Below are 27,973 nucleotides of genomic sequence, written 5' to 3'. Positions count from 1 at the left end.
CTCCCTCTCTGAGCTCAATCTTTTCTATATACCTCACTTATGTAGCTTATCACTTTCTATATTATTTAATGTAAACATAGATTCCTAAAGATCAAATGCTCTAGAAAAACTAGTATTCAGTCTTGGTCCTATGTGTACCCAGCACCAAGCACAAAGTATGAGCTTAATAAATCTTTCCTCAACGAATGAGAAAAAAGCCAGTTTGAGAACCAGAGTAGCCTCTGGTGGAAACTGACAGCTAAAATGGGACAGGGAGCGGAATGGAGGTGAAGTAGCACTCGATGAGACCCTACTATGTGCCAATTACTGGGCTGAGCACCACTCCACCCCTTGTTTCACTTAATTCTTTCCAAAATTCTACGAAGTAGTAGCGAGAATATCGTCTCCACTTTACAGATCGAGGAGTCAGGGTTAAGAAACTTGACTAAAGTCACAACCAAGCCTGGGTCTTTCCAGTACTGTACTTGTCGCTTGTCCTCCTTCCAATTTATCACTCCCCTCCCTCTTCCCCATCCCAAGGTTGAGAACTTTCTAGGATAACACGCTGCCACTTCCTCCCAGCGAACCCGGTCTCACACTTCATTGCCAGAACCGCTAGGATTCGCGTGGCAAGGAACCGAGGGGAGTAGGCTCCTTTGATACACACAGGCCCCGCCCACGGGGTCGCTCGTGACGTCATCACGCAGGGCCGGGGCGGCGCGGGCCGGTGCTTTAAATAAGGCCTTCCCCGGGCGCGCGCGACTGTGCGAGGAGTGGGGTGGAGCGTGTGTGGAGTGGGGTCTGCGGCCGGGGCCAGAGCCGCCGCGGACCGTGAGGTGGGCGGAAAGGCTGCCAGGCAGCCGAGATGCGGAAGGGAGGGTGCTGCCCCGGCCAGCGGGCGCGCTCGTGCTGGGGGGGGAGGGAACATGGCGGCGCTCTCGGCGGGGCCGGGGCCCTTTGCTCCCGGTTCTGATGCGGCTCCTGCCCTGGCTTTGCTCGCCCCTTTACCTGCTTTCCTGCAACTTTTGTTTCGCTTCTCCTTTCGACTCCCTTCCCTTAACCCTTCCTTCTCCCTTCATGGACTCCCTCTCTCCAGGCCCACACTGGGTTGGAGTGTGAGAGGTGAATTAAGTGGAAGCCGGATCTGGCCCCTCCAGTGCCAAGAGACCGATCCCCTAAATTTTACTATTTCTCCCATGACACTTTATCAGTCTGCCTTGGTGACAAGAGAAGCACTGAACATGGAGAGAGATCAAGCCAGATTTGTAGTCCTCATGATGTCTCTAAGTGATCCTGTGAAATGTTACTTAAGTTGCCTGGACCTCCTCAAATGTGAAGGTCTTTGTGAAAGGTCTAAGATTCTTAATGTACAGGGAGCTTTTGTCATGCATTGCCTGCCTGAAACTGCCCCATACAACGTATGATTGGGAAAACAAAAGCAAGATTTAGTTTGGCAGTAAGGGAGTGGAGGAGAGCTGAGTTAAAACATAAAGCTCCATGCCATAAATTCCTCTAGTATATAAGCAATGAAAACGCCATTGGGCTGTTATTTCCTCAGAGTGTTCCAGGAGTGACATTCCAGGCCTAAATTAAACGAAGGACTCATCCTATGTTTTCATTGTTGCTGTACTACAGAGAACCTTGAGAACATTCATCTGTCTGCTGTATTCTTTTTTAAGTGCCACAGTCAGTTGAGGGTGGATGTTAGGGAGGGATTCTTCCTCACCTGAGTTAACAGCACCTGACCTAGACAATCACTTGCTTTTGATCTTGACCCTTTGTTTTTCCTCAGTTGGGTGTAGATTGTGGAGGGATCCTGCCTCTATTGGAGCTTTTGCTGCCAGGCAGCAGCAACTGTGAGCTAGAGTAAAGCAGAAATCTAGGAAAATGAGCTCCAGGATGGCCACAAGTGAACCAAGACTGAACTGGTGAGTTGTATCCACTTTGTAATCCACTGAAGAGGAGTTAAGTGAGGCTGGTGGTTGGCATAGGAAAGGGTTTTTGGCTTCAAGAGATTTGGAGGAAACAGATAAAAGATGTAAATTCAGGGTCTCAGAATTTACCTTATCTTCACATACTGAACATTTCTGAGTAGCTGACTGTACTTCCACTCCTAAAGTGACAACAGTTCAGCACTCAAGATTGTTTTTAGGTGTGAGTCCATTATATATTTATTGGTGGTCTCTTGTGAAGGAGAGATGATGGAATTTTCTTGTCCAAGAACCTTGCCCATTTCCATACAGGTAATAAAAAAGACCCTCTTTAAGAATAGATGTGCTTCTTTTTGTTATATTGGAATCTATATCAAGTGATAATATAAATGCATAGACTGTATTTTAGAAGTGTGTGAGAACTTTGCAAATAGAGAACCCGGTTAAGTAATACAGTGGTTTTATAGACATCTAACGAATACATGTGCTGCTTTAGGTCATTTTAACACATGTTGACTAAGCCAGCCAAAGAGGATACAAAAGTCACAAGAGGTTATTAAGATTATTAAAATAGTACCTGAATATTAAATCAATATCAAAGAATATTAAATCAATATGTTCAATAAGTATTTGTTTATTGCAAGCAGTACTCCATCCCCAAGGAGTTCACAGTCTTTGAGGCCCTTGGCCTTGTTTTTACATGATATGCAGAAACGTTAGAATTTAATGAGATGTCACAGATGCAGCACCATGACAAGGTAAGAAACTCTACACTGGTAGATAGTAAATAAATTCTAATTTTTATCATTAATACCTTAATCATACTGTTTTGGGTAAATGCCTTTTAAAACAGTAAGGAATGAGTATGGAACAAATATGCTAGAATTTCCCATTTGGGGAATTGGACAGCCAGAAGTTGCCATTTGATTAGATTGCTCGATTGTAGATTTTTAAGAGGTATGCACAATTGTGGTCCTTGCCAGTGCTGTAAAGTATATGGTCAAATGCAGTGCAGATGCTCTCATTTGCCACTGGCATTATGAAACCAAATGTGGTTTAGAACCTTTGCACAATATTGTAGCCCACAGAATTCTACTAAACTTTGTCCTCCCTGGATTAATGGTTCTCAGTGTTTTTGATTTTTTTAATACCTTCATTCAGTCAGCATTTTTTGGATGCTTACTATATGGAAAGCATTAACTTTATAGTCTCTAAATTAATTATGATGTTATAAAAAATTATGTGTCACTTTCAAGGTGGTTTTAGCAAAGGTGCACCATTTATCCCATTGGCCAAGTTAACAAAAATAGGTAGGATATTTAGGCCTTGTAGTGCCTTTTGGCCTGGCACACTAATTAGTACATAAATAAGTTGACAAAATAAGTTGACAAGCATTTTATTTTCAGCAACAAAACATCTTAATGTTATGCTTCAGAGTCAGAGGTGAGCCCTGCCTTTGACAGACCCTTGATTGTACTTCAATCTATTCTATCTTTTACTCTCTAGTCTCACTGACATTTGTTTAATTAGGAACTAAAGGAAATGCAAGGTTGATTGTTGGAGCTGGAGAATTTCATAACGGGCCTGGGCTTACAGTTATCCAAGAAGTAAAACATCTAAGCTCACAGATCTGATATATGAAGTTAAACATATTAAGAGGTGATTGCCTGGGAAAGGGGATATAGAGAGCATGTAGTTATAAATTTCCATTGTACCATAATGCTTCTTAGTCTAGCATGAAATTTTGGATTGTCAAATGCAAGTAAATTACTTTGTTTCACAGGGATATTTCCCCCAGAAATGGCCTTAAGACATTTTTCACTCGAGAAAATTATAAAGATCATTCCATGGCTCCAAGTTTAAAAGAACTGTGTGTTTTATCTAGCAGGTAATATGTTTATATATTTGGTTATTTATTCCATATATAATTGTTGTTTTCTGATAGTTGAAGTTATATGTATCTCCACTATTAAACATTCAAATTATAGAAATGTGGAAAATAAGAAAACCACCCTTAACACTTTGGTTTTTATCTTTTCAGACCTTTTTTTTTTTTTTTTTGTGAGACAGAGTCTCACTCTGTTGCACAGGCTAGAGTGCCGTGGCGTCAGCCTAGCTCACAGCAACCTCAAACTCCTGGGCTCAAGGAGTTTGATCTCAAGGCTTTCTGCCTCAGCCTCCCAAGTAGCTGGGACAACAGGCATGCACCACCATGCCCAGCTAATTTTTTCTATATATTTTTAGTTGGCCAATTAATTTCTTTCTATTTTTAGTAGAGACGGGGTCTTGCTCTTGCTCAGGCTGGTTTCAAACTCCTGACCTTGAGCCATCCTTCCACCTTGGCCTCCCAGAGTGCTAGGATTACAGGCGTGAGCCACCGTGCCTGGCCCTTTTCAGACCTTTATACATGAACATATATATGTATAAACACATATATAAAATAATTTAATATGTTTTATATAAAAATAATATAAAATACTATGAAACTATTTTGAAGTTTTCTTTTTTCTCATTTAAAGTGATATTTTGTATATATCTTTCCTATATATAGCTCAATCTTAATGGTTGCATATTAATTATATAGATGTGATTTTAATTCATTTAGCTTATTCTGTGTTGCAAAATGTTTTCCTCTTTTTTTATAATTAAAAACAACATATTGGTGACTTTTAAATAATTATTTCTATAAGATAATTCATAAAAATTAAACTCTTCGGTCAGACAGTATATACATTTTATATTTTAATAGATTCTGCCAAACTGCTAAAGGGTTTTTTCCTCTCTGATATGAAAATGACTATCAAGTGACAATTTTCACTTCTTACAGCTCACCTGCCTGTAGCAGCTTTTCTTTTCTTTTTAATTGACTATTTCTACTCTATTGTAGATGAATCTGGAAACCAAGTAATTTTTACCAGAAAGATGTCTAAATACACCAAATGAGGAATTAGGGAACCTCCTCAAGGAAAACTCAACATTTACTTTCATCCTTTCCCTTTTTTCAATGGAGGAAGCATACCTCTCCATCTTTTCATGCCTTCTCAGTATCTTTTCTGTCAGTTATCCCCTCTTCTGTATCTTTGTTCTGTCCTATTTTCAATCATCTTGATAAGTATTTAAATATGCTCAAAGTTTTTCCTGTTTTAAATTATCCTGGACTCCACATTCCCTCCTTGTTACTTCCTTAACTCTTCTTTCATTTGTACTTAGATGTCTTTAAAGACTTGGATATGCTTGCTGGGAAGAAGTGAGGGACAAAAAAGCTGTAAGATACAAAACAATTAACAAAATAGCAATAGTAAGTCCTTCCCTATTAGTAATTACTTTAAGTGGAGTAAACTCCCCAGTCAAAAGACTGATTGGCAGAGTGAATTTTAAAGATAGGATTTAAAATATCCCATTCACTGCACATCCCAGTGTACTTGCTTTTCACCGAACATCCCGCTCTAATCTGGCCTCCATCCTCACTAATAAAACTGCTCTTCTCATGGTCATCAATCAGCTCTTGACTATGGAGATACCTCACTCTCCTAGTTTTCTCCTTGATTTTCTAGTATTTCTCAGACTCTTGCTATCTTCATATTCAGGCTTCCCACACTGACTGATCATCAGACTCCCCAGAGGTTTTAAAAAACACTGATTTTTATGGGTGCAGTGGCATGTACCTGTAGTCCCAGCTATAGGAGGCTGAGACTGGAGGATTGCTTGAGCCCAGGATTTCAAGACCAGCATGGGGGCCGGGCATGGTGGCTCATGCCTGTAATCCTAGCACTCTGGGAGGCTGAGGCAGGTGGATTGCTCGAGGTCAGGAGTTCAAAACCAGTCTGAGCAAGAGTGAGACCCTGTCTCTACTATAAATAGAAAGAAATTAATTGGCTAACTAATATATATAGGAAAAAAAAAAAGTTAACCGGGCATGGTGGCGCATGCCTGTAGTCCCAGCTACTCGGGAGGCTGAGGCAGAAGGATTGCTTGAGCCCAGGAGTTTGAGGTTGCTGTGAGCTAGGCTGACGCCATGGCACTTACTCTAGCCTGGGTTAACAAAGCTGGACTCTGTCTCAAAAAAAAAAAAAAAAAAAAAAAAAAAAGATCAGCATAGACAACATAGTGAGATCCTGTTGCAAAATAAAATAAAACACTGATTTTGCACTCTAAATCCAGCCCTTTGAATCTGAATCTCTGAGGGTTGAGGATGCATCTGTGGAATTGACTTAGCCTATAATAGGTGTATGTGTACTGTAATACGCACATATTAGTATACCCCCCCTTTTTTGTACAATGGATGCAAACTATATATAGTGGTCTGCGTTATGCTTTCCCCCCTTCCAACGTACCTTGGTGATTTTTACACATTAGTATGTATAGATTGACCTCATTCTTTTTTGTTTTGTTTTGCTTTTTGAGACAGAGTCTTACTCTCTTGCCTGGGTTAGAGTGCTGTGGCGTCAGCCTAGCTCACAGCAACCTCAAATTCCTGGGCTCAAGCGATCCTCCTGCCTGAGCCTCCCAGATAGCTGGGACTACAGGCACGCACCACTGTGTCCAGCTAATTTTTTCTATTTTTAGTTGTTTGGCTAATTTCTTTCTATATATAGTAGAGACGGGGTCTCGCTCTTGCTCAGGCAGGTGTTGAACTCCTGAACTCAGACAATCCTCCCGCCTCTGCCTCCCAGAGTGCTAGGATTACAGGCGTGAGCCACCATGCCCGGCCTAGATTGACCTCATTCTTTTTCATTGCTGTGTCATATTCTGTTGTTGGATATAGATAATTTTTAATTGATGTGTGCTAGCTTGTTTCTGTTGCTCTACTGTTACAATGAGCATTCTGTTTTTACATGTGCTTTATGTAAGTAGGATAAATTCCTATAAGTGGAGGGTGGTATGTGTATGTTTATTTTGGTAGATATTGCCAGGTTGCCATTAAAAACATTAAAGAAAAAAGTGCTTTTTTGATTCTGTCAAATGAATAGATAAGTTCACATAAAATCCAGCAGAAGTTTTCTTAAAGATACAATTTCAAAAATAAATGTTTTCAAGAGGCAGTTTCAGAGCAACTTTCTTCTTGCCAGGGTACATAATTATAATGTGTTTGCTAATGTCAGCTGTACAAGGGTAAGGAAATAGACTCCCTCATGTCTGTATATTTATGGATATTTTGAAAAACTATTTCTATTATTCAACTTGTACCATGTCTTAGAGATAACTAATTTCTTAAAACTTATCAAATAAAGAGTTACTTTTATTTATTTGAATCAAAAAACGGTTACCAATTCTCGTATCCTGGGATTTAGAGAACATATGTCCTTATCATTTTTTTAAAAATCATCTCATTATTTCTGAATTCTTAATTCAGCCTTAGTCATTTCAGACTAAAGATTTCTAATATAAATCTTCTTCACCTTTCCACTGCTTCTTCATTATTTTACTGGTTTTCTCCAAGTCCACTTCTGCTTAGTATATCCCAAGTGTGTGTTATAGCCTGGCTTTGTATAAGAGGGAGGGCATTTTGCTGGCAGTTGGGTGTGCCTAACTCCTAGAATCTTTTTTTCTTAGAATATGTTTGTTTTCTGTAGCCCTAGCTCCTCAGGAGGCTGAGGTGAGAGGATCACTTGAGTCCAAGAGTCTGAGGCTGCAATGTGTTATGATTGTGCCTGTGAATAATCACTGAACTCCGGCCTAAACAATGTAGCAAGACCCCATCTCTTTAAAAAAAAAAAAATGTGAAAAAAAAGAAACTAAAAATATGCTTCTTTTTTTTAGATTTCTATCTAGCACAAAATAATTTATTAGTATAATTTTACCTTTTACTATAGAAAAATAAAGATACAAGGCATTGATATTATGTGTTTCTAGTCTTTTTTCCTAATATTAAGTTTTAGTAAGAATTATTACAGTAAGGAATGGATTTTCAAGCTCTGTTACTAATTTGCAACTGTTTTCTTGATGAAAAAAAACCAGGAAGAATGTAAAATTTTTATTATCCCTAATTTTGTATTTTTATGTTCTCTCACATGTTGGAAAAATATTGATACCTTTAATTATGCTGCTTTCAACAATATGAGGTTTTTATTCAACCCTTCTTCCTCCCCAAAAAAGGCTTTTCACTGTTAATTTCAAGATAAAAAGCTTTTCCTTTTTCTCTCTGTACTCTATAAATCTTTATAAAATGAAAGAACAACTTGAATAGCCTTTTTACAAATGAATAATATAAAGGTTAGTATTGTGTTATGTTTCTGTGAAGCATCAAAAATAATTTATATTTGTTATAAGATATTTGGAAAGTCCACCTAAGAACAAAGAAGAAAATTCAAATGTCCTGTGAGCTATTCATGTAGAAATAGCCATTTTAAACAATTGCCTTTTTTAAAAAAATTAAAATTTCTGTGTGCAGATACTTACAACTGAGTTTTGAAGCCAACAAGGGGGAAAATAGCTTTAAATAGAAAAAGAATATAAACTTTTAATGTATTTAATATAGCAAAGTAAATCAAACTCAGATGATACAAGTGGATTTGAGATGGAGACTACAAGCACCATTTCCAAATGCTACTTTTAAAGATGCTACAAACCAATAGGCTTAAAATATAGAAACTAAAAGTTTTAAATTCTGCCATTTTTTCATAGAAACTTTAAGTAAAAGAGGAGAATGGGTAGTTGACAAAATGAAGGGGGAAAACTTCAAACCATCAACTGAAATAAAATATAATGCTGTAAATGTGGATAGAGAAACCCTGTCAGATGCTTTTGGTTTGCACCCTGATGAAGATTTTGACAGCGCTGCACAAGGAAATGATCTTGATGTGCTACCATTTCATTCTTTGCTGAATGTAGCCAATTTAAACTGCTAGAATTTCTTGACATTCCTATGCTGGCATATCTGAGTCAGCATCTTGTTGCTGCAGCAGCTTAATTAAATTTGCCAGTTTGTGCCACAAGGACAGACATGTTCTCATATTCAGAGAGACAGCTGTGAAGCAGTATTGTTAAGAGTTGCAGACACAATACTGTTAGGTTTGAATAGCTCTCAAGACATTTTCTAGTGAGAAATCAATTTGCTGTAATACATTTCTCCCAAGATCAGCAGTTAATATTCATTTTGTTAACCTAAAATATGCTTATTTTTATACAGTTATTGGAGAAACTTTAGTAGCTAAGTATGTCTTCTTTCACCTGTATTATTTTCAGAGCCAGCCTAAGCATCCTAATTTTAATTTCCAAAATTCTTTTTCCATTCACTAATCAGCTCTCTTGATTAGTTTCTTAATCCATTGTTTAGCTCTAGGAAAGTGTTCTTGAATATTTTGTTTTATTTTGGAGATCTGAATCTTTTTCTGACATACTGTTGCCATCTTTTGAAATTTTTACATTTATTCTAGTATTATAAAGTTGATTTAAAAGAAATCAGTGGTAGTTTTGGATGGAGCTTAACTCACCCTTTGTCTAGACACAGATCTAAATTAGTAATTCTCAGCCTTAAAAGGCTGAAACCCTTCCATTTTTTTCACAAATATTTATAAGAAATAAGATACCTCCTTTAGTAGACTGAAATGAAATTAATAGATAATAATTACCACAAACATAATTTTTTAAAAAAATAACGTAATATCCTACATACATAAATGTGAAATAAAAGGAAAATCATTTGTCTCAATATGTAAATGCATAGACACCACTATACTGGAAGATATAATAAAGTAACGAGATACACCAGTTAAAGTGAATAAAATTGTATTTAAGGGAAGTAATATAAATAATACTATAAAAGAATCACAGAAAAAATAAAAGGGAATAAAATGTACTGTTAGGATAAATAATAACAGACCAGAATTATTTGCATATGATAAGAGAAAGGCGGAAAAGTTGTATTGGGTAGTACTACACATTCCAGGCATCTAGTATTCCTCACCTCTAAACACCTTTAATCCCCCTCTCTTTTGTGACAATCCAGATGCACCTATAGGCTTCCAGAATGCCCTGAGGAAATTAACACTGTCATGATTGAGAACCACTGCTCTGGACATTTCTCCCTCCTTCCCTTTCTCCCTCTTAATCCCTAATCATGATGTCTTTAGGATTCTTCTCAGGCACCTATTTTTTTTTTTTTTTTTTTTTTGAGACAGAGTCTCACTTTGTTGCCCAGGCTAGAGTTAGTGCCATGGCGTCAGCCTGGCTCACAGCAACCTCAGTCTCCAGGGCTCAGCGATCCTTCTGCCTCAGCCTCCCGAGTAGCTGGGACTACAGGCATGCACCACCATGCCCGGCTAATTTTTTGTATATATATTTTTTAGTTGGTCAATTAATTTCTTTCTATTTTTGGTAGAGACGGGGTCTGGCTCAGGCTGGTTTCGAACTCCTGACCTTGAGCAATCCGCCCGCCTCGGCCTCCCAAAGTGCTAGGATTACAGGTGTGAGCCACCGCGCCCGGCCCTCAGGCACCTATTTGATATGTTCAGTTTGGAAACCTAACCATAGTCACATTGTATTGATGTATTAATACATAATTTTCTTTCTTCTCCATTCACTTGTCTAATGCACTTGATTAGAAGGTTTTGGAGAGCAGAGAGTGTACTGTGCTCAAAGTTGTATCCCCAGTCCCTTGTAGAGGCAGGCACATGGTAGTCACTCAATAAATATTAATGAGTGGTGGATGACAAATGAATCATTAGTTTCCCTTCATCTGTGGATTTTTGTTGTATAACTTGGAGTCAAGTCATAGGAATAGTTACTATGATGGAAGTTTCATGATAGTAATCTTCATGTGAAAAGCACAATTTCCTTGTAGAGGTGAAGAAAATAGTTTTTTTTGGGGGGGGCTTCTAAATTATCTTATTAAAAATGTAGATTATAATAACTGAATAGCAAGAGTGGAGGCAGATTATGAACAAGATAAGACATTTATATTCATACACCTTAATTGGGATGGTAAGGTGACTTTTTAAAATAAGCGTAGCATTTGTCAACCTAAATAACAGAGAGGCTGTCTAAAAGAAAAGAGAAAAGAAAACAAAAATGTGCTTTATATAGGAATAGAGCATTGCAATGGGAATACACATGCCATTAAACTGTATGTATATTCAAGGAGGTAAATGAAAATAAAGGTTTTTAAAGGAAAAAATTAAGAGGAGAGTACAATTATTTTGAAATAATTATACTTGGCTACAAAGATCAATAACAATAGTGACACCAGTCCAAGGTTAGACAAGCAGTTGCTGGGCAGATGTCTTTGCAGAAGTGTCTTTTGTCCAGCATACAAGTGTGAGAACCTTCTCTTCGTAGACTTCCCCGGCGCTCTCAGGATTTTTAAATATTAGTGACTCTGTTTTGATTCTGACAACTTTCACACATTTCATAAAGAAATACAGTAGCAGGTTCTCTAGATATTCACTGCCTTCTCTTATGATACATTTCCTATAGATAATGCCAGAATTTTTCTTTTGCATACATAAAAAGCATAAAGACATTTCCATGGACTCAGCCCTGTACAAGAGCGATAGAGGATTGTACAACTTTTCTAAAACCACTACTGCTTCCATAAAATGTAACGCAAAATGTTGGAATTTTCTGTTTAGTTCTTGAGATGAGTAAAGGAAACCAGAAAATTTAGAATCTCAGTGAATTTGTTAACTTCAAGTTTGTGACTCCCTTTATATCCTGTTCTTAGTGGATTTGGTCATCATGTTAATTGATACAACTTACTGAAGAGTTTAAGCATTAAAAAACAACTAGCATTGTAATAAAATGTAAACACAAAATACTTGCATATTTTGCAAGTATAATTGGGAAGAATGATTTTCCCCTCTTCAATAACAGGAAAAAACTTCTAAATTGAATAACTAGTCTAATAAGTATGCCTCTTCCTCTCCATCAGGTAATCGAAGGTAAGTTTGCAATGTGATCATATCCTGCAGAATACTTAATCTACACTAAATGGCTAAATATCAAAATGCAGGTGTCAGAGTTAGATAATAATCCAGAGTTTACTCTGTTAATCATGCTGTATTCTTCCAGTGATTGAGAATCATGAAATTCCATGATAGTAATCTTCATGTGAAAAGCACATATTTGTAAATTATATTTTTTTTTCCAGACGTATAGGAGAAAATTTGAATGCCTCAGCAAGTTCTGTAGAAAATGAGCCGGCAGTTAGTTCAGCAACTCAAGCAAAGGAAAAAGTTAAAACCACAATTGGAATGGTTCTTCTTCCAAAACCAAGAGTTCCTTATCCTCGTTTCTCTCGTTTCTCACAGAGAGAGCAGAGGAATTATGTGGACTTGTTGGTTAAATACGCAAAGTTTCCTGCAAATTCCAAAGCTGTTGGAATAAATAAAAATGACTACTTTCAGTATTTGGTATGTATTCTATTCTTCAGCTTCAGAAAAAAATATTTAAAATTAGGAAATATTTTATTCAAAATTTACATTTATGTTTTTGGATGCAGTCATTTTTTTTTTATTTCGGCATATTATGGGGGTACAGATTTTAAGGTTTCAGTAACGCAGTCATATTTTTTAAAATGGAAAATTTAAGTTTAATTGACCGTATTGGTGCTTTAATTCTTTTGTTGGTTCTATTATAGTTCAGGCATTTTGCTCTACTTCAGAGCATGTCTCACTTAAGTTGATCTTAAGTACTAGCAGTAGAACTTTACATAGCTTATTGTACCAATTTTTAATTATTGCTTAAGTATTATTTCAATTAAGAAGTTTCCAAATTCTCAGTTATATAAATCGTGCTGTACCGAACATCTTTGTATCAAAATCTTCACATCTCTGTGATTGTTTCCTTAAGATAAATGCATAAAAATTAAATTGCTAGGTCAAAGACTGTGCATGTTTTTAACACTTTGATCTACAGTAATTCATATGAGTAAATTGTTCAGCAAAAAGTTTAAACCAATTTGTACCACTCTTTTAGGAAAGTTCTTTAAAAAAAAAACTATCTTGACTAATACTGGACATTATCTTTTTTGCCTCTAATTCGAGGCAAAATGAGGGAAAATGATCTCTTGCTTTACATTAATTTAATTTACATTGATTACTAATGAAAATAAGCATTTTTCATGTGTTTATAAGCCATTTTTATTTCTGTTTTCATAACTCATCTATTCATATTGTTTGCTCATTTTTCCATTGAGTGTTTGTCTTTTCTTTTTTTAATGTTGACAGCATTTTATAACGTAAGTTTCTTAATTACTAAGCATGTATTACAGTATTAGTCATGTGCTTCTCTATTTTTGTGGAGTTTTTTATAACAGAAGTTTATCATTATATAATTTCTGTTAACTTTGTGGTTTCTACTCTGGATTTGATATTGTAATTCTTTTAAGTCCAAATTATTAGAGCAGTGATTGAGAAGTGATTGTTTTTTAATGAAACTTTATTCCAAGACATGTCTACTTTTTTAAAAATCAGGATATGAAAAAACATGTGAATGAAGAAGTTACTGAGTTCCTAAAGTTTTTGCAGAATTCTGCAAAGAAATGTGCACAGGATTATAATATGCTTTCTGATGATGCCCGTCTCTTCACAGAGGTAAAAGAAATTACATCTTATGTAAACTGCCAAGTGATAGGCAATAGCAGCATTCTAGAATGTGTGGTGAGCCTGCCTAAAGCATATGGAACTGACAGTATTATCAGTTTAGACACCAAGTTTTGCATGGGTGTTTTATTCATCATGTATTAAAATAGTAGAACTACTAACATCTCACAGTTGTGTACTACAGGATAACCACTTGTGTTTGTATTTTTTAATGATCCAACTACTGTATTTTAGCATTACATTTTACTCACATGAATAGTTTGATTTGATCCATTGATTTCCCTTGTGAAAGAATAGCTGTATAAGAAGTTATCTTGTCTCTTAAAAATTGGAATGGTCCTTTAGAACTCAGTCATATGAACTTGTGTTCATTACCTTCATGGTAACGAATCACCAAATGCTAAATTTCAACTTTGAGTTTATTTTTTTGATACTTCTATCATTCATATTTATTAGCAAAGCCTGTTAATCACCCTACCTTGTTCCCCACCATCATTCAGTGAGCCTAGGAAAAATTTAAAGTATACTACTTAAATAATAACTATTAATATATATTTTTGTAGTAGAGTTAATCTACAAATACCAGTATGAATTTTTTTAAGTCTTTAAGATTGGTCACTATAAACAGCAATGTGGGCATATTTAGCACTATTGAACACTACACTTAAATGGTTTAGATAGTAAGTTTTATGTGTATTTTACCACAATTAAAAAAAATAAAATTAGTCACTATAAATTGGGGGGGGCAGCAGAGATATTGGTTTTATTGTTTAAAAAAAAGTACTTTGTAAGGTAGAATTTTGTTGTTAATACGAACCAGAAGAGTGATTCTTCTAAATAAAAGGAAGAATTTTATTTTTAATTGCTCTGTACAATTATAATGTACAAGTATAAAACACTCAAATGGAATATCATATTATTCTATGGGAAAAGGGAACTGGCAGCTGCTCCTATTTTAATAATGCCTTTGAAAGGACCAGAATGATGTTTTTAAAACATAACGCATATTCCCTTATTTCACTGGTTTATAATGGCTTCCCTTCTTTCGTAGGAAGTCTTTACGAAGTTCTACAATGCCCTACATGATCTCTCCCTTTCTACCATCACCTAGTTTCATCTTCTATAAATCGCTTTCTCAGATGTTATACTTCTACCTACTGACCTCTTTGTGTTTCTTGAATATTTCCAAATGTGATCTTGCCTTAAGGCCTTTGGCATTTACTGTTTCCATTTTTCTGCCAAGTTGTTTCTTAGATATCTGCATGGATTAGTGCCTTGATCCTTTTAGGTCTCTGTTATCAGATGTCACCTATCTATAAAGATGTTCCTGATTACCCTATAGGAAATAATATCACCCTCAGTGTTTCCTTTACTATGTTTTATTTTTATTTATTGTCTTTCTCCGTACTCCTATATGTAAGCACTGTTTTGTTCACTGCTATATTCCTAATGATTAGAATAGTGCCTGGCACACACCTGAGCTCAGGTGCTCAGTATAAATATTTGTTGAGTAAATATAAAAATGCTTATTAGCAAAGTAACATTCTTTGGTAAATAATTAAAAACAAATATATACAGCTTAACAAATACTTTTATAGTAAACACTTGTATAACTCTTACTCTAGTCAAGAAATAAAACATTACCAGTAACCCAAAAGCCCCCTATGTATCCTTACCAGATAATAACATTCCTTCCTCCTTGAATAAATCACTATCTCAGCTTTGGTGGTGATAATTTCTCTACTTTTTTTTTTTTTTTTTTTGTAATTCTTCTACCTCTCTTTTGCCTGATTTTGAATTTTATGTGAACGGAAGCCTTTTGTGCGTTCCTTCTTTCACTTCAATATTGTGTTTGTGAGATTCATATGTTGTCTGTAGTTGTAGTTCATTCATTTTGATTTCTGTCCATTCTATGAATAAACTATAATTTATTCTTTTGATCAGAATATGGGTTGTTTCCAGTTTGGAGCTATTCTAAGCACTACTCTTTTACTATACTCTACATTGTATTACTACGTATAGTAGTACATTATATCTCTTAGTGCACATGTGCACACATTTCACTTGGATTTACAGATGTTCCTTGACTTACAATAGGGTTACATCTCAATAAGCCCATTGTTAAGTTGAAAATGCATTTAATATACCTAACCTCCTGAACATCATTACTTAGCCTAACTTACCTTAAATGTGCTCAGAGCACTTACATTAGGCTACAGTTGGGCAAAATCATCGAAAGCAGAATTTATTTTATAAATAAAAGTGTTGACTATCTTGTAATTTATTGAATACTGTACATTATGACTAAATGGTGACAGTTTTATACCACCATAAAGTTGAAAAATTGTAAGTCAAACCATCATAAGTGGGGAACTGTCTGTATAACTAGGAGTGGAATCATTTGGTCATAGGGTATGCGTATCTTCAACTTGAATAGATAATGCAACCTGTTCTCCAAAGTGGTTATGTCAATTTATATTCCAACTAGCAGTGTGAAAAAGTTTTGTTGCTCCACATCCGCCATGCCAACTGATACAGTCATTTTAGTTTTAGCCAATCAAGAGGTAATCGTGCTATATATATATATATACAAGACTGAGTATGTATTCATGTGCTTATTGGTCATTTCTTCTTGGGAAAATGCCTTCAAGTCTTGCCCTTTTTACACTGGATTGTTCTTTTTCTTATTGATATGTCAGAGTTCTTTGTGTATTCCAAATATAAAACTTTATGGGCTATGTATGTTACCAATTTTTTTTTCTTTTTATAATTTTATTATTTTTTGAAATTAATAAGTAAAAATTGTATATATTTATCATGTACATGTTTTAAAATATATATACATTGTGGGAAGGTTAAATCGAACTAATTAACATGCATTACCTTACATACTTATTTTTTTGTGATGAGAACACTTAAAATCTATTCTCTTAGCAATTTTCAAGAATATAGTATTGTTGTTAAACCAGGTTGTTTAATAAATCTCTTGAACTTTTCCTCCTACTTAACTGAAATTTTGTATCCTTTGACCAACATCTCCCCAACCACCTGAGCTTTTGATGCTCAATGCCTGGATGCATTCATCCATTGGGGTTACAAAATTATGATATTTTAATTGCATCATTGATTAGTTAGAATAAAGATATGCTTTTCTTCATCTACTATTTAGTTTCCCAGTTTGTGGAGCTTAAAATGTAGCAAAGTAAATGCTAGATTCTCTCCCTTCATATACCACTTTTGAAAAAATCAATTTATTCTTCCTTATTCTCCAATGGTGATCAATTTTTAAAAAAATATTATTATTAAATCATAGAGTTAAACACATATGGATTTCAGTACCCTGCAATCCTTTGTGAACCCCAAATAATACCAATTTTGGTCAATGAGAGTCTTGCCATATTGGCTTCCGAGCTCTGTTGAGTCACTCTAGTAGTCTTCGAGGATCATTTTGTGCATTTTCTGTTCAAACCTTGGAATCAAACATTTTCTAGAGCCCTTGTTTCTTTTTAGTGGGAAATGATATTTCAAGATGACAATCTGGGTACTAGGGCTGCTCAGGTTGCTGCTGGGTTGGTCATTGTTTCTGAAACTATGTCGGTGGATAGAGCTAGGAAATACATATTTAAAGAAAAAAAACCCCTCATGTGTCTCATTTGCTTTATCCTGCATTGTACTCACAGCAGCCTTAGAGCAACAGTACCAATACTACTAAACAATAGGATTACTGAAAACTACTGAAAAAAATTGTTTTGTGTGCTCTTCCCATTCTCCAACATTTTTTTTATAAAGGTTGTACTAGATCTGTATTGTTTGAACATATAGCCATTACATACTAAACTCCCTTTTTAAATCCACATTTAATTTTTTAAATCAATTTTATCGAGGTATAATTTACATATAATAAAAAATTACCCATGATAAGTCCATTTCAGTGAGTCTTGACACATTTATACAACACCTGTGCAACCACAACCACAGTCATGATACGGAATATTTCTATCATACCAAAAGATCCCTGGGAATCTTTCTCCTCATGCCCCCAGGAAACCAGTGATATGCTTTTTAATCACCATGGATTAGATTTACCTTTTCTAGATTTCCATAAAAATTGAATCATATACAGTGTTTTTTTGTGTCTGTCTGCTTTCAGAATGTTTTTGAGATTTGTTGATGTTGATGCAAGTAGCCATGATTTGTTCCTTTTTATTCCTTTTCGTTTTATTGTATGGTTATACCAAAATTGGTTTAGCCATTCAACTGTTGGTGAGCATTTGTGTTACGTCTAGTTTGAGACTATTATGAATAAAGCTATTATGAAAATTCTTGTAGAAGGCTTTTGGGGAACCTGTGTCTCCATTTTTCTTAGGTAAATTCTTGAGCATGTGGGAGGCAGTCTAATTTTATTAGAAACTGCCAATCTGTTTTTTATAGTGGATGTACCATTTTATACTCTCACCAGCAATGTATGAGAGTTCCAGTTGCTCCACACCTTCATATTGTTAATCTTTGTAAATTTAGCCAATCTTATAGTGGTCTCATGGTTTTAATTTGCATTTCCCTAATGACCAATGAAGATCATTTTATGAGCTCATTCATGTTATACATGTTCTTTTGTGAAATGTCTATTAAAATCTTTTGCTGATTTTTTTAATGGCCTTTATTTTTATTGTCATAAAAGTTCTTTATATATTCTAAATACAAGTTCATTATATACATAGTTTTATCCCAGTTTGTGACATATTTTTAAAATAGTGTGTCTCAGAGAATAGACTTAATTTTAATGAAGCCTAGTTTTTCAAAATGTTTTAATGATTAGTGTTCTTATGTGTTCTAGCATAGAAATATTTACCTACCCCAAGTGGTTCTCAACTGGGGTTAGTTTTACATCTTCACGTCTCCCTTCTGGGGGCGGGCCTTTGGCAATATCTGGAGACATTTTTGTTTGTTACAACTGGTAGAATACTACTATTAGGTTGGTGCAAAAGTAATTGCGGTTTTAGCATTGTTGAAATTTGCCTTTTCCTATTGGAATACATTCCTAGATAAATGTGCTTATGTTATATGTCATTTTAATGTGCATTTCTCATGTTATGTTTTTTTGCTAATGATTTATTACTTATTTATTTTATATTTATTTTAGACTATGGAAATAATGTTAGACAAAAAGCAAATTCGAGCGATTTGAGTTCAAAATGGGTCGTAAAGCAGTGGATACAACTCACAACATCAACAACACATTTGGCCCAGGAACTGCTAATGAACGTACAGTGTAGTGTGGTTCAAGAAGTTTTGCAAAGGAGACTAAGGCCTTGAAGATGAGAAGCACAGTGGCCAGCCATTGGAAGTTGACAACGACCAGTTGAGAGCAATCATCGAAGCTGATCCTCTTAAAACTACACAAGAAGTTGCTGAAGAACTCAAGGTCATTCGGCATTTGAACCAAATTAGAAAGATGAAAAGGCTTAATAAGCGGGTGCTTTATGAGCTGACTGAAAATAAAAAATATTGTCATTTTGAAATGTTCTCTTCTTGTACGCAGCAGCAGTGAACCATTTCTCAATCCGATTGTGATGTGCAATGAACAGTGGATTTGATGTGACAACTGGCGATGACCAGGTCAGTGGCTGGACTGAGAAGAAGCTCCTAAGCGCTTCTCAAAGCCAGACTTGCACCAAAAAAAAGGTCGTGGCCACTGTTTGGTGGCCTGCTGCTGGTCTGATCCACTACAGCTTTCTGAATCCTGGTGTAACCATTACATCTGAGAATTATGCTCAGCACATCGATGAGATGCACCAAAAACTGCAACACCTGCAGCCGGCATTGGTCAACAGGAAGGGCCAAATTCTCAATCATGACAAAGCCCGACTACACGTCGCACAACCAACGCTTCAAAAGTTGAACAAATTGGGCTACGAAGTTTTGCTTCATCTGCCATATTCACCTGACCTCTCACCAGCTGACTACCACTAACTACAACAATGTTTTGCAGGGAAAACACTTCCACAACCAGCAGGATGCAGAAAGTGCTTTCCAAGAATTCATTGAATTCTGAAGCACAGATTTTTATGCTACAGGAATAAACAAACTTATTTTTCTTTGGCAAAAATGTGTTGATTGTAATGGTTCCTATTCTGACTAATAAAGGTGTGTTTCAGCCTAATTATAATGACTTAAAATTCACAATCCAAAACCGCAATTACTGTTGCACCTACCTAATAGTATTTACTAGGTTGAGGCCAAGGATGCTGCTAAACATCCTAAATGCATGTGGCATCCCTTACAACACAGAATTATCTAGCCTAATGTGTCAGTGGTGCTTATGTTAAGAAACTAATCTAAAGGTCTTACAGTTTTAACTTATAGGTATAGGTCTATGTTCATTTTACGTTACTTTTGTATAAGATGTGGGGTAAGGATGAAAGTTCATTTCTTCCCTAAATCTAGTTGTTCTAGCATAGTGGTTTTCAACTTAGAGTGATTTTGCATCTTTAAGGCACACTTGGCAATGTCTGAAGACATTTTGGATTGCCACAACTGAGTAGGGGTTACTTACGACATCTGGTGTGTAGAGCCAGAGAAGTTACTAAATATTGTACAATGTACAGGACAGCCCCACACCACAAATAATTATCTGGTCCAAAATGTCAGTAATGCTAATGTTGAGGAACTGGTTAGCACAGTTTGATGAAAAGGTTGTTTTTTCTCTTAATTACCTTGTCGCTGTCACATGGATCAATTTCTTGACTTTATTTTCTTCTATTAACAAAATGAAACATGTCTGTCTTTATGCCAGAACCATAGGATCTTGATTACTGTAGTTTTATGGTCTTGTAATCATGTGATGGAAGTCCTGCAACTTTGTTCTTTTTCAAAATTGTTTTAGCTTTTATCAGTTCTTTGCATTCTCTTGTAAATTTTGGGATCCACTTGTCAGTTTCTACAAAAAGCTAGGTGGGATTGTAATTGGGATTGCTTTAAATCTATAGATGTGTTTTACAGGTATCTTTTAAAACAGTGTTTAGCTAGATTGCTTTTCTTTTAAAATAAAATCTGATAGTCTGTCTTTTAATTGGAAAGTTTAGTCACATTCATTGTAATTGGTGTATATGGAGTTGCTTGTGTTCTGTTTCTCTTTTTTCTGTGCTGCTGTCTTTTTTACTTCTTTTGAGGCAGTTTACCTATTTTTCCCCTTTCATTTCTCCTCTCTATTGATTTGGAATTTATACGTTCTATTTCTGTTCTCTTACTAGTTACTTTTGACTTTTTCCAGTGTATACTTATTTTATCTAATATCTTTTTTTTTTTTTTTTTTTTTTGAGACAGAGTCTCACTTTGTTGTCCAGGCTAGAGTGAGTGCCGTGGCGTCGGCCTAGCTCACAGCAACCTCAAACTCCTGGGCTCAAGCGATCCTCCTGCCTCAGCCTCCCGAGTAGCTGGGACTACAGGCATGCGCCACCATGCCCGGCTAATTTTTTTTATATATATATCAGTTGGCCAATTAATTTCTTTCTATTTATAGTAGAGACGGGGTCTCGCTCTTGCTCAGGCTGGTTTTGAACTCCTGACCTTGAGCAATCCGCCCGCCTCGGCCTCCCAAGAGCTAGGATTACAGGCGTGAGCCACAGCGCCCGGCCTTTATCTAATATCTTAACCCTTCTCCCAAACAATACAAAAACCATAGAGCATTTTGACTCTCATCACATCCCTCCCAACTTACATGCTGCTGCTGTTGTAATGCTCTTTTTTAAACGTACTTGTATTATTATTTTATATGGACTATGTTTGTTCTAATTTACCTACAAAAAGGGTTTATGAAATTGTTGGCCCATAATTTTTTCCTCCTAAACCTATGTTCTGAGATCCTTTCATTCTTCCTGAAATGCTATATGTTCTAGATATTCCTTTGATGACAGTCTCTTGGTGGTGAACAATCAATCTCCTTATTTGTTTATCTGGAAATATTTTTGTTTTGTTTTCATTCTAGTAAGATAATTTTATTGATACACAATTCTAAGTTGAAAGTTATTGTTTCTCAACATTTGAAGTTATTTTACATTTTCTGTCTAGTTGTTACTGAAAAGTGTGTTATCTGTTTAGTTGTCATTTCTTTTAGGAAATCTGTCTTTTCACTCTGAACTTTATTTTTATTTTTGGTGTTTTACAGTTTCATTATAACATGCGTAATACGCTTTTTTTTTTTTTAATCCTACTGGTTCATTGTGTTTCTTGTGTCCGTGAATTCATATTATTCATCAGTTCTGGAAAATTCTCAACCATTTTCACTTATTCTTTCTCCTTTGTTCTCTCAGCTCTTTCTGGAATTCCCAGATTTCCCTGGGGTAGACATCAGGCTATCTTTCATTTCTCTCTTTTTCAAACAAATTATGATAAAACATATATAACATAAAATTTACTATTTTAACCTTTTTTAAGTGTATAGTTCAGTGGCATTAAATACATTTATATGGTTGTGATATCATCACAATCCACCTGCAGAACTTTTCATCTTCCCAAAACAAAATTCAATCCTCATTCATTTAGTGGTGTATAAAAAATAAAATTAAAAAGAAAAAACAAAAAACCTGAAACTCAATACCTATTGAACAATAACTTCCTGTTCCTTCCTCCCCCTAATTCTTGGCAATCACCATTCTACTTTCTATCTCTAAGAATTTGACTATTCTAGGTACCCTATGTAAGTGAAAACATATAGTATTTGTCTTTTTGTGACTGACTCATTTTACTTTGTATAATGTCCTCAGAGTTCATGTTGTAGCATGTGTTAGAATTTCCTTCCTTTTTAAGGCTGAATAATATTCCTTTGTATGGATATAGCACATTTTGTGTATCTGTTCATCTTTTTTTTTTTTTTTTTGAGACAGAGACTTACTCTGTAGCACTGGGTAGAGTGAAGTGGCATCATCATAGCTCACTGAACCCTCAAATTCTAAGTTCAAAGGATCCTCCTGCCTTAGCCTCCCAAGTAGGTGGGACTAAGGCACATACCATGATGCCCGGCTAATTTTTCTATTTTTAATAGAGATGGGGTCTCGCTCTTGCTCAGGCAAGAGCTCCTTGAACTCCTGAGCACAAGTGATCCTCCCTCCTCATCTTCCCAGAGTGCTAGGATTATGGGCATAAGCCATCGTGCCCAGCCTCTGTTCATCTATTAATGGACACTTGGGTAGCTTCCACCTTTTAGCTGTTGTAAATAATGTAGCTAAGCACTTGAGTGTGTGTATATCTGTTCAAATCCCTACTTTTCAAGGCTTAAATGTATAAGTCTCATGTTCAGCTCCCCCCAGATCTTAGAACTCATTGAAGCTTTTGCCCTCGAACCACCTCACTTTTCATGGGTTTTCTTACTGCTCACTGCTCTTGTTTCTCTGTGTGTTTGAGAAATATTTATTGATTTATGATTCTTAGAGATTTTCTTAGCTTTTCACCAAGCCCAGCGATGCATGAAAATTGTTATGTTATACTTTATCCAGGATCTAGTTTTATTTGAATAGGAGGGTTCTTTGGTGTATCTACCACAAAAATGGGAGAAGGGGTTATGAAACTACAGATGAAAAGATATACTGGAGTAAGGCTATTGTTTTGTAATGTTACACATTTTGCAAATGTCTAAAGGTAGAGGAGATATAGACAAATAATAAAGACATTACTAAGAGCTTTTGTGATCTAAAATATATTCTAAATGATTCAGATAAGGTTTGTTAACAGACGAAAAAGTAATGTATCTTAGAAGATAATATATGTGCGTATTTTAATTGTAAACATCTCATCTCCCCACCACCAAAACAGCTGTGTGTCTCTGAGTTATTTACATATTATCTCAAGTGGCACATACTCTTCTTGGGTAAAGCTGTGAGTTTTATTTCCTTACTGATTATATTTCCTGATAAATTATTAATATTCTGAAGAGTTTGTAGAGAATAGAATACTAAGTACACCATCATTCGAATTAGTTTCAACATCTCTCATTTACTTTTTAGGTTGTAGATTAGAAAGACCTGTAAGATAACTACTTCCTTAATTCATTGTGCTTGGGAATCCTTTTAGAGTATTAAAATTATTTATTTCTAATCATTCATATAACAGCTTTTATTGCAGTAAAGTGTGTTGAAATTTCATAGGACTTTGACAATTTCTTAAGTAGCATAGAAAATATGATATGTGTCTTCTCTAATTTCAGATTTTGAGAGTGCTAATTTTAATATTCAATATCAGTATTTAAAGAAATTAGGTTAAAAATTGTTATAAAATAGATTAAGTAAGGAATACACTATTGTTAGAAGCTTGATTGATGAAATAAGGCTAATTTTTGCAATGAATAATTATATAGTCACATGTAACTAAAAATTTTTTCCATTATTAAAGGAAGTACAATACAAATGAATTTTTCTTAATTTTTATTTTTTAGCAAATTTTAAAAGCTTGCATTGAACAAGTGAAAAGGTATCCAGAATTTTATTCTCTTCATGAAGTCACCAGCTTAATGGGATTCTTCCCATTCAGAATAGAGATGGGATTAAAGTTAGAAAAAACTCTTCTTGCATTGGTAAGGTTTATCATGTGAAAAGTATAAGCTTTTTTTGTCTAAAACATATCTGTTTTTCATGCATATATTATTTTATGTTTTAATTTTGAGCAATAATGAGATAACTTTTAAAATATATAATACAAATCTGTGTCCCTTTTTATTTTATGAATCCAAATACTTGATGTTTTAAAAAGTGCCACTACTTTGTTTCTTGATTTCCTTTTCTTACTTTCCATTCTTCTTAATGCTCCTGCATATATGCAGGAAGCCCTTTTTCTTTTAAGGGATTTTATTCACAAACATTGAAAATAAGTGTGTACAGAGTATATTTTAGTTTCTACTATATGTGATTATGATTTGTACTTCATGAAAAGAGAGGATAGAACTTAAAGTGGCATCTAGCAGAACATGGTGCTTTAAAAAAAAGAATTTAAAGTAGCAGAGAAAATTCTATGAAACCCTTTTCTTGGATCTTTTTTAAAAAAAACATTGGTGGTGGTTGTCAAGCTAAAACGTGAATATTTTGGCTTAAAGAGGCTCTAAATTTGACATTTGCATTTAGGGAATAAGTTTCAGTTAAGAGTTTTATATTATGAAGTATACTTTTCTCAGAAAAAAATACTTGAGAATTTTTATAATAAAGTGGTTCATTTTTTTCTAATTTTAGGGCAGTGTAAAATATGTGAAAACAGTATTTCCCTCAATGCCTGCAAAGTTACAGCTCTCAAAAGATAACACATCTACCATTGAAACACCAGAACAAACAGCTAAAGCTATGCATTATGTAAGTACCAAGGTAGTTTTGGATCTTCCTAAATAATCTTTTTATACCTCACAAAGTACATGTAACCTGATTGTTCTAAAGTGCCCTTTCTGACATTCTTCATTCTTTTCATTACTTTACCAAAGAAATTTTCAGTAAGTATAACCAAGTAACAAGTTATATGTTGTTTTTCAGGATATTAGTAAAGATCCAAATGCAGAGAAGCTTGTTTCAAGATACCACCCTCAGATAGCTCTTACTAGTCAATCATTATTTACCTTATTAAATAATCATGGACCAAACTACAAGGAACAGTGGGAAATTCCAGTGTGTATTCAAATAATACCTGTCGCAGGTTTGTGATTTGCTATGTCAAGTTATGCTCTCAAAAAGGGATTGTAATAGTTCCATTTCATCTGTCTAAACGTAGGTAGTCATTTGTCAAACAAAAATGTAAGTCTTGATTAAAGAAGGATGTAAATTTGACATTTACATTCAGTAGAACTTTTTCATATATAAAGCTACTGTAAAATTGATACTTCTAAATGAATTATTAGGTCTATAGTACCTGAAGTCATGTTGGGGGGTAAGAGATAAGTAACTGCACTAGGGTGGCCAAAAGTACATGAAATGGTGAGGTTCTGTTTTTTACTGAAATGAAAGGAATGCAGTACTTTATTAGACAACCTCAAATGGTGAGTTTCCAGTACTTATTTGCTTGTCTTTTATTGGAATTCAGAATTACAGTAAATCTGTACTTATAAGCAGTGGGATAGTCTCTCTTTTGACGATAAAATTAATATTTGCACATTAATTCCTCTATATGAAAAAATTCCCCCTACTGTTAAGGTCTATATATTTTTTCATATCTTCCAGAATTAATATTATTATATATTACAACATAAATGCAATAAGTAAAAGAGTAGGTCTAATGAAACAAAACTACAAATTAGAGTTAAATGTATTAATAATATATTCTTGATGGTAAAAATTTCATCACTTTGTGCAAGTTCATGTAAGAACTGAGTAATAATGACAGTAAGACTATAATAGTAAAAAACAGAAAATCCTTTTTAAACATTGTTAGGAAGAGAACATATTTCTCCTGCCAGTTGGATTCTCTTGCCCTTAGATTTCTAAGGGACTTTAAAGTCTTCTAGTCCAAGGGTGGCAAATATATGGGACATGTGCTACTACTGTCCTGTCCTATGTCTCTTTAGTGATCCTTACGTTATATATCCTGTTTTTTAAAACAAATATGACTATTAGATACTAATCACCCCTTTTCTTCTGTTTCTGTTTTAAGGTTCAAAACCAGTTAAAGCAATATATATTAATTCACCACTTCCCCAAAAGAAAATGACAATGAGAGAGAGAAATCAAATGTTTCATGAAGTTCCGTTAAAACTCATGATGTCCAAAAACACTTCTGTTCCAGTCTCTGCAGTATTTATGGACAAACCTGAAGAGTGTATATCTGAAATGGACGTACGTAATATGTTTTTATTCCCTTAGGAGAATGTACTTTTTTATCCTTTTGAAGCCTAAAGTTTTATTGCAAGTCTGTAAGCCTAATAATTAAAAATGCAGGCCTTAATTCAAATTTAAGATTGAATTTCAAGTCTAGCTAGACTTTAGGCAATGATAACTTAATCTCCCTAAGCCTCAGTTTTCTCTCTCTTTTTTTTTTTTTCCTTTTACTCCACCCCAGTTTTCTCTTTTCTTACAAGAAAGGTATTAATACCTACTTCACAAGGTTGTCATGAGGGTTAAGTTTGGTATTATATGTAAAATACTGAGCACAGTTTTTAGTATGTATGTACTAAAAACTCAGTCAATGAGGTGGTAGTCATGCTAGTGGGTTAATAGGAAGTTTTGTTTCATTGGTCTCATTCATATTCAAAAGTTATTCAGTGTAAACAGGAACAGATGAGTTTAATTTGATTAGTACAGAAAGTGTTTGGCCAGATCCTTTCCAGTATATTTGGTAACTGTATGACCTTGGGCAAATTACATAATCTCTCTGTGTCTAGTTTTCTCATCTGTAAAATGGGTATCATGATTACCTAACTCATAGGGTTGTTTGGGTTTATATGAGGTAACACATGTAAAGCATTTAGAGTTATGCTTGACACTCTATAAATAATAGCTTTCATTATTATTCTGTGTGTTTTAAAATATTTTTTCAATGATTACTAAAGACATTTTTTATCAAAAACTTAATTTATTCATTCCACAAATTTTTATTATGTAGGTGTTGTTCTGTGTACTGAGGATACAGCAGTGAATAAAAACAATCTCTTTTCTCAGCTTACATTAGTGGCAGAGGGTGCAGATATTTAATAAAACAACAGCAAAAGAGTAAGTAGTGATAATGCTATAGAGAAAAATGGAGTAGGTTAAAAGGAAGTAGGGAGAGGGATGGGGATGGGGCTATTTTATATTCACGATCAAGAAATACCTTTCTGAGGACAGGACATATGAACAGAGACTTCAGTAAAGAGAGGAAGCAAGCAAAATTTAAAAATAAAATATAAAAATGAGCTCATACAGTTTTAAGGATATTGGCCTTTTGTCTTTTGTATTTGTTTATGTTTTCTGTATTTGCCATTTTCCTTTTAATATTTTTATGATGTGTATGTCATATAGCAGTTCCAACTTTTCATACATTTTCTTCTTATACATTTTACTTTTTCAAATCTACCAAAAATTCATATTGGTGTGAGGTGAATGTCAGGAGGTAACAAGTGTTATAAAGAACACAAAGGGCTGGGCACGGTGGTGTGCACCTGTAGTCCCAGCTACTGGGGAGGCTGAGGCAGGAGGATCACTTGAGCCCAGAAGTTCAAGGCTGCAGTGAGCCATGATTATACCACTGCACTCCAGCCTGGGCAACAAAGCAAGTCCTCATTCCATTAATTAATTAATTAATTAATTTTTTAAAAAACATGAGGCAGGTTAAGAGGAATAAAAAGTGACAGTAACTTCTTTCAGTAATAGTAGACCAGATAATTTAGACATTCATATTATGAACGTTCATATTATGATGACAACTACAACAGCTGGATGAGATGTAAAAATGTCTTTCTTAGAAGCATTAAAGAGCTAACAAGATAGCGAGGAATTATAGGGCTGAGATTCTAAAGAAGATAGGAATTCAGAAGATAAGCCTGGAGATAAGTTTAGGGTCTTTTTGCCAGTTCTAAAGAGGCAG

General features: G+C 34.9%; 1 protein-coding gene across 2 annotated transcripts in view; it reads left to right on the top strand.

Moving 5' to 3' along the window:
• Positions 1-666: 666 nt before the first annotated feature.
• ICE2 (interactor of little elongation complex ELL subunit 2) overlaps positions 667-27,973 on the top strand; it is a 52,277-nt gene continuing 24,970 nt past the window's right edge. Inside the window, exons 1-9 of one of the 2 annotated variants that reach the window (XM_012782989.2) lie at positions 667-815; positions 1,772-1,907; positions 3,694-3,798; positions 11,998-12,259; positions 13,322-13,441; positions 23,877-24,014; positions 24,664-24,780; positions 24,955-25,114; positions 26,066-26,247. In XM_012782989.2, coding sequence (XP_012638443.1) covers positions 1,867-1,907; positions 3,694-3,798; positions 11,998-12,259; positions 13,322-13,441; positions 23,877-24,014; positions 24,664-24,780; positions 24,955-25,114; positions 26,066-26,247 — 1,125 coding nt within the window. In that variant the 5' untranslated portion in view covers positions 667-815; positions 1,772-1,866. The other variant, XM_076004436.1, reaches the window with a different exon arrangement.

The sequence above is a fragment of the Microcebus murinus genome, chromosome 6 (genome assembly GCF_040939455.1).
Source record: "Microcebus murinus isolate Inina chromosome 6, M.murinus_Inina_mat1.0, whole genome shotgun sequence".
NCBI lineage: Eukaryota > Metazoa > Chordata > Mammalia > Primates > Cheirogaleidae > Microcebus > Microcebus murinus.
Note: the sequence above shows the minus strand (reverse complement) of the source record. Positions and strands in the feature narration are given on the sequence as shown.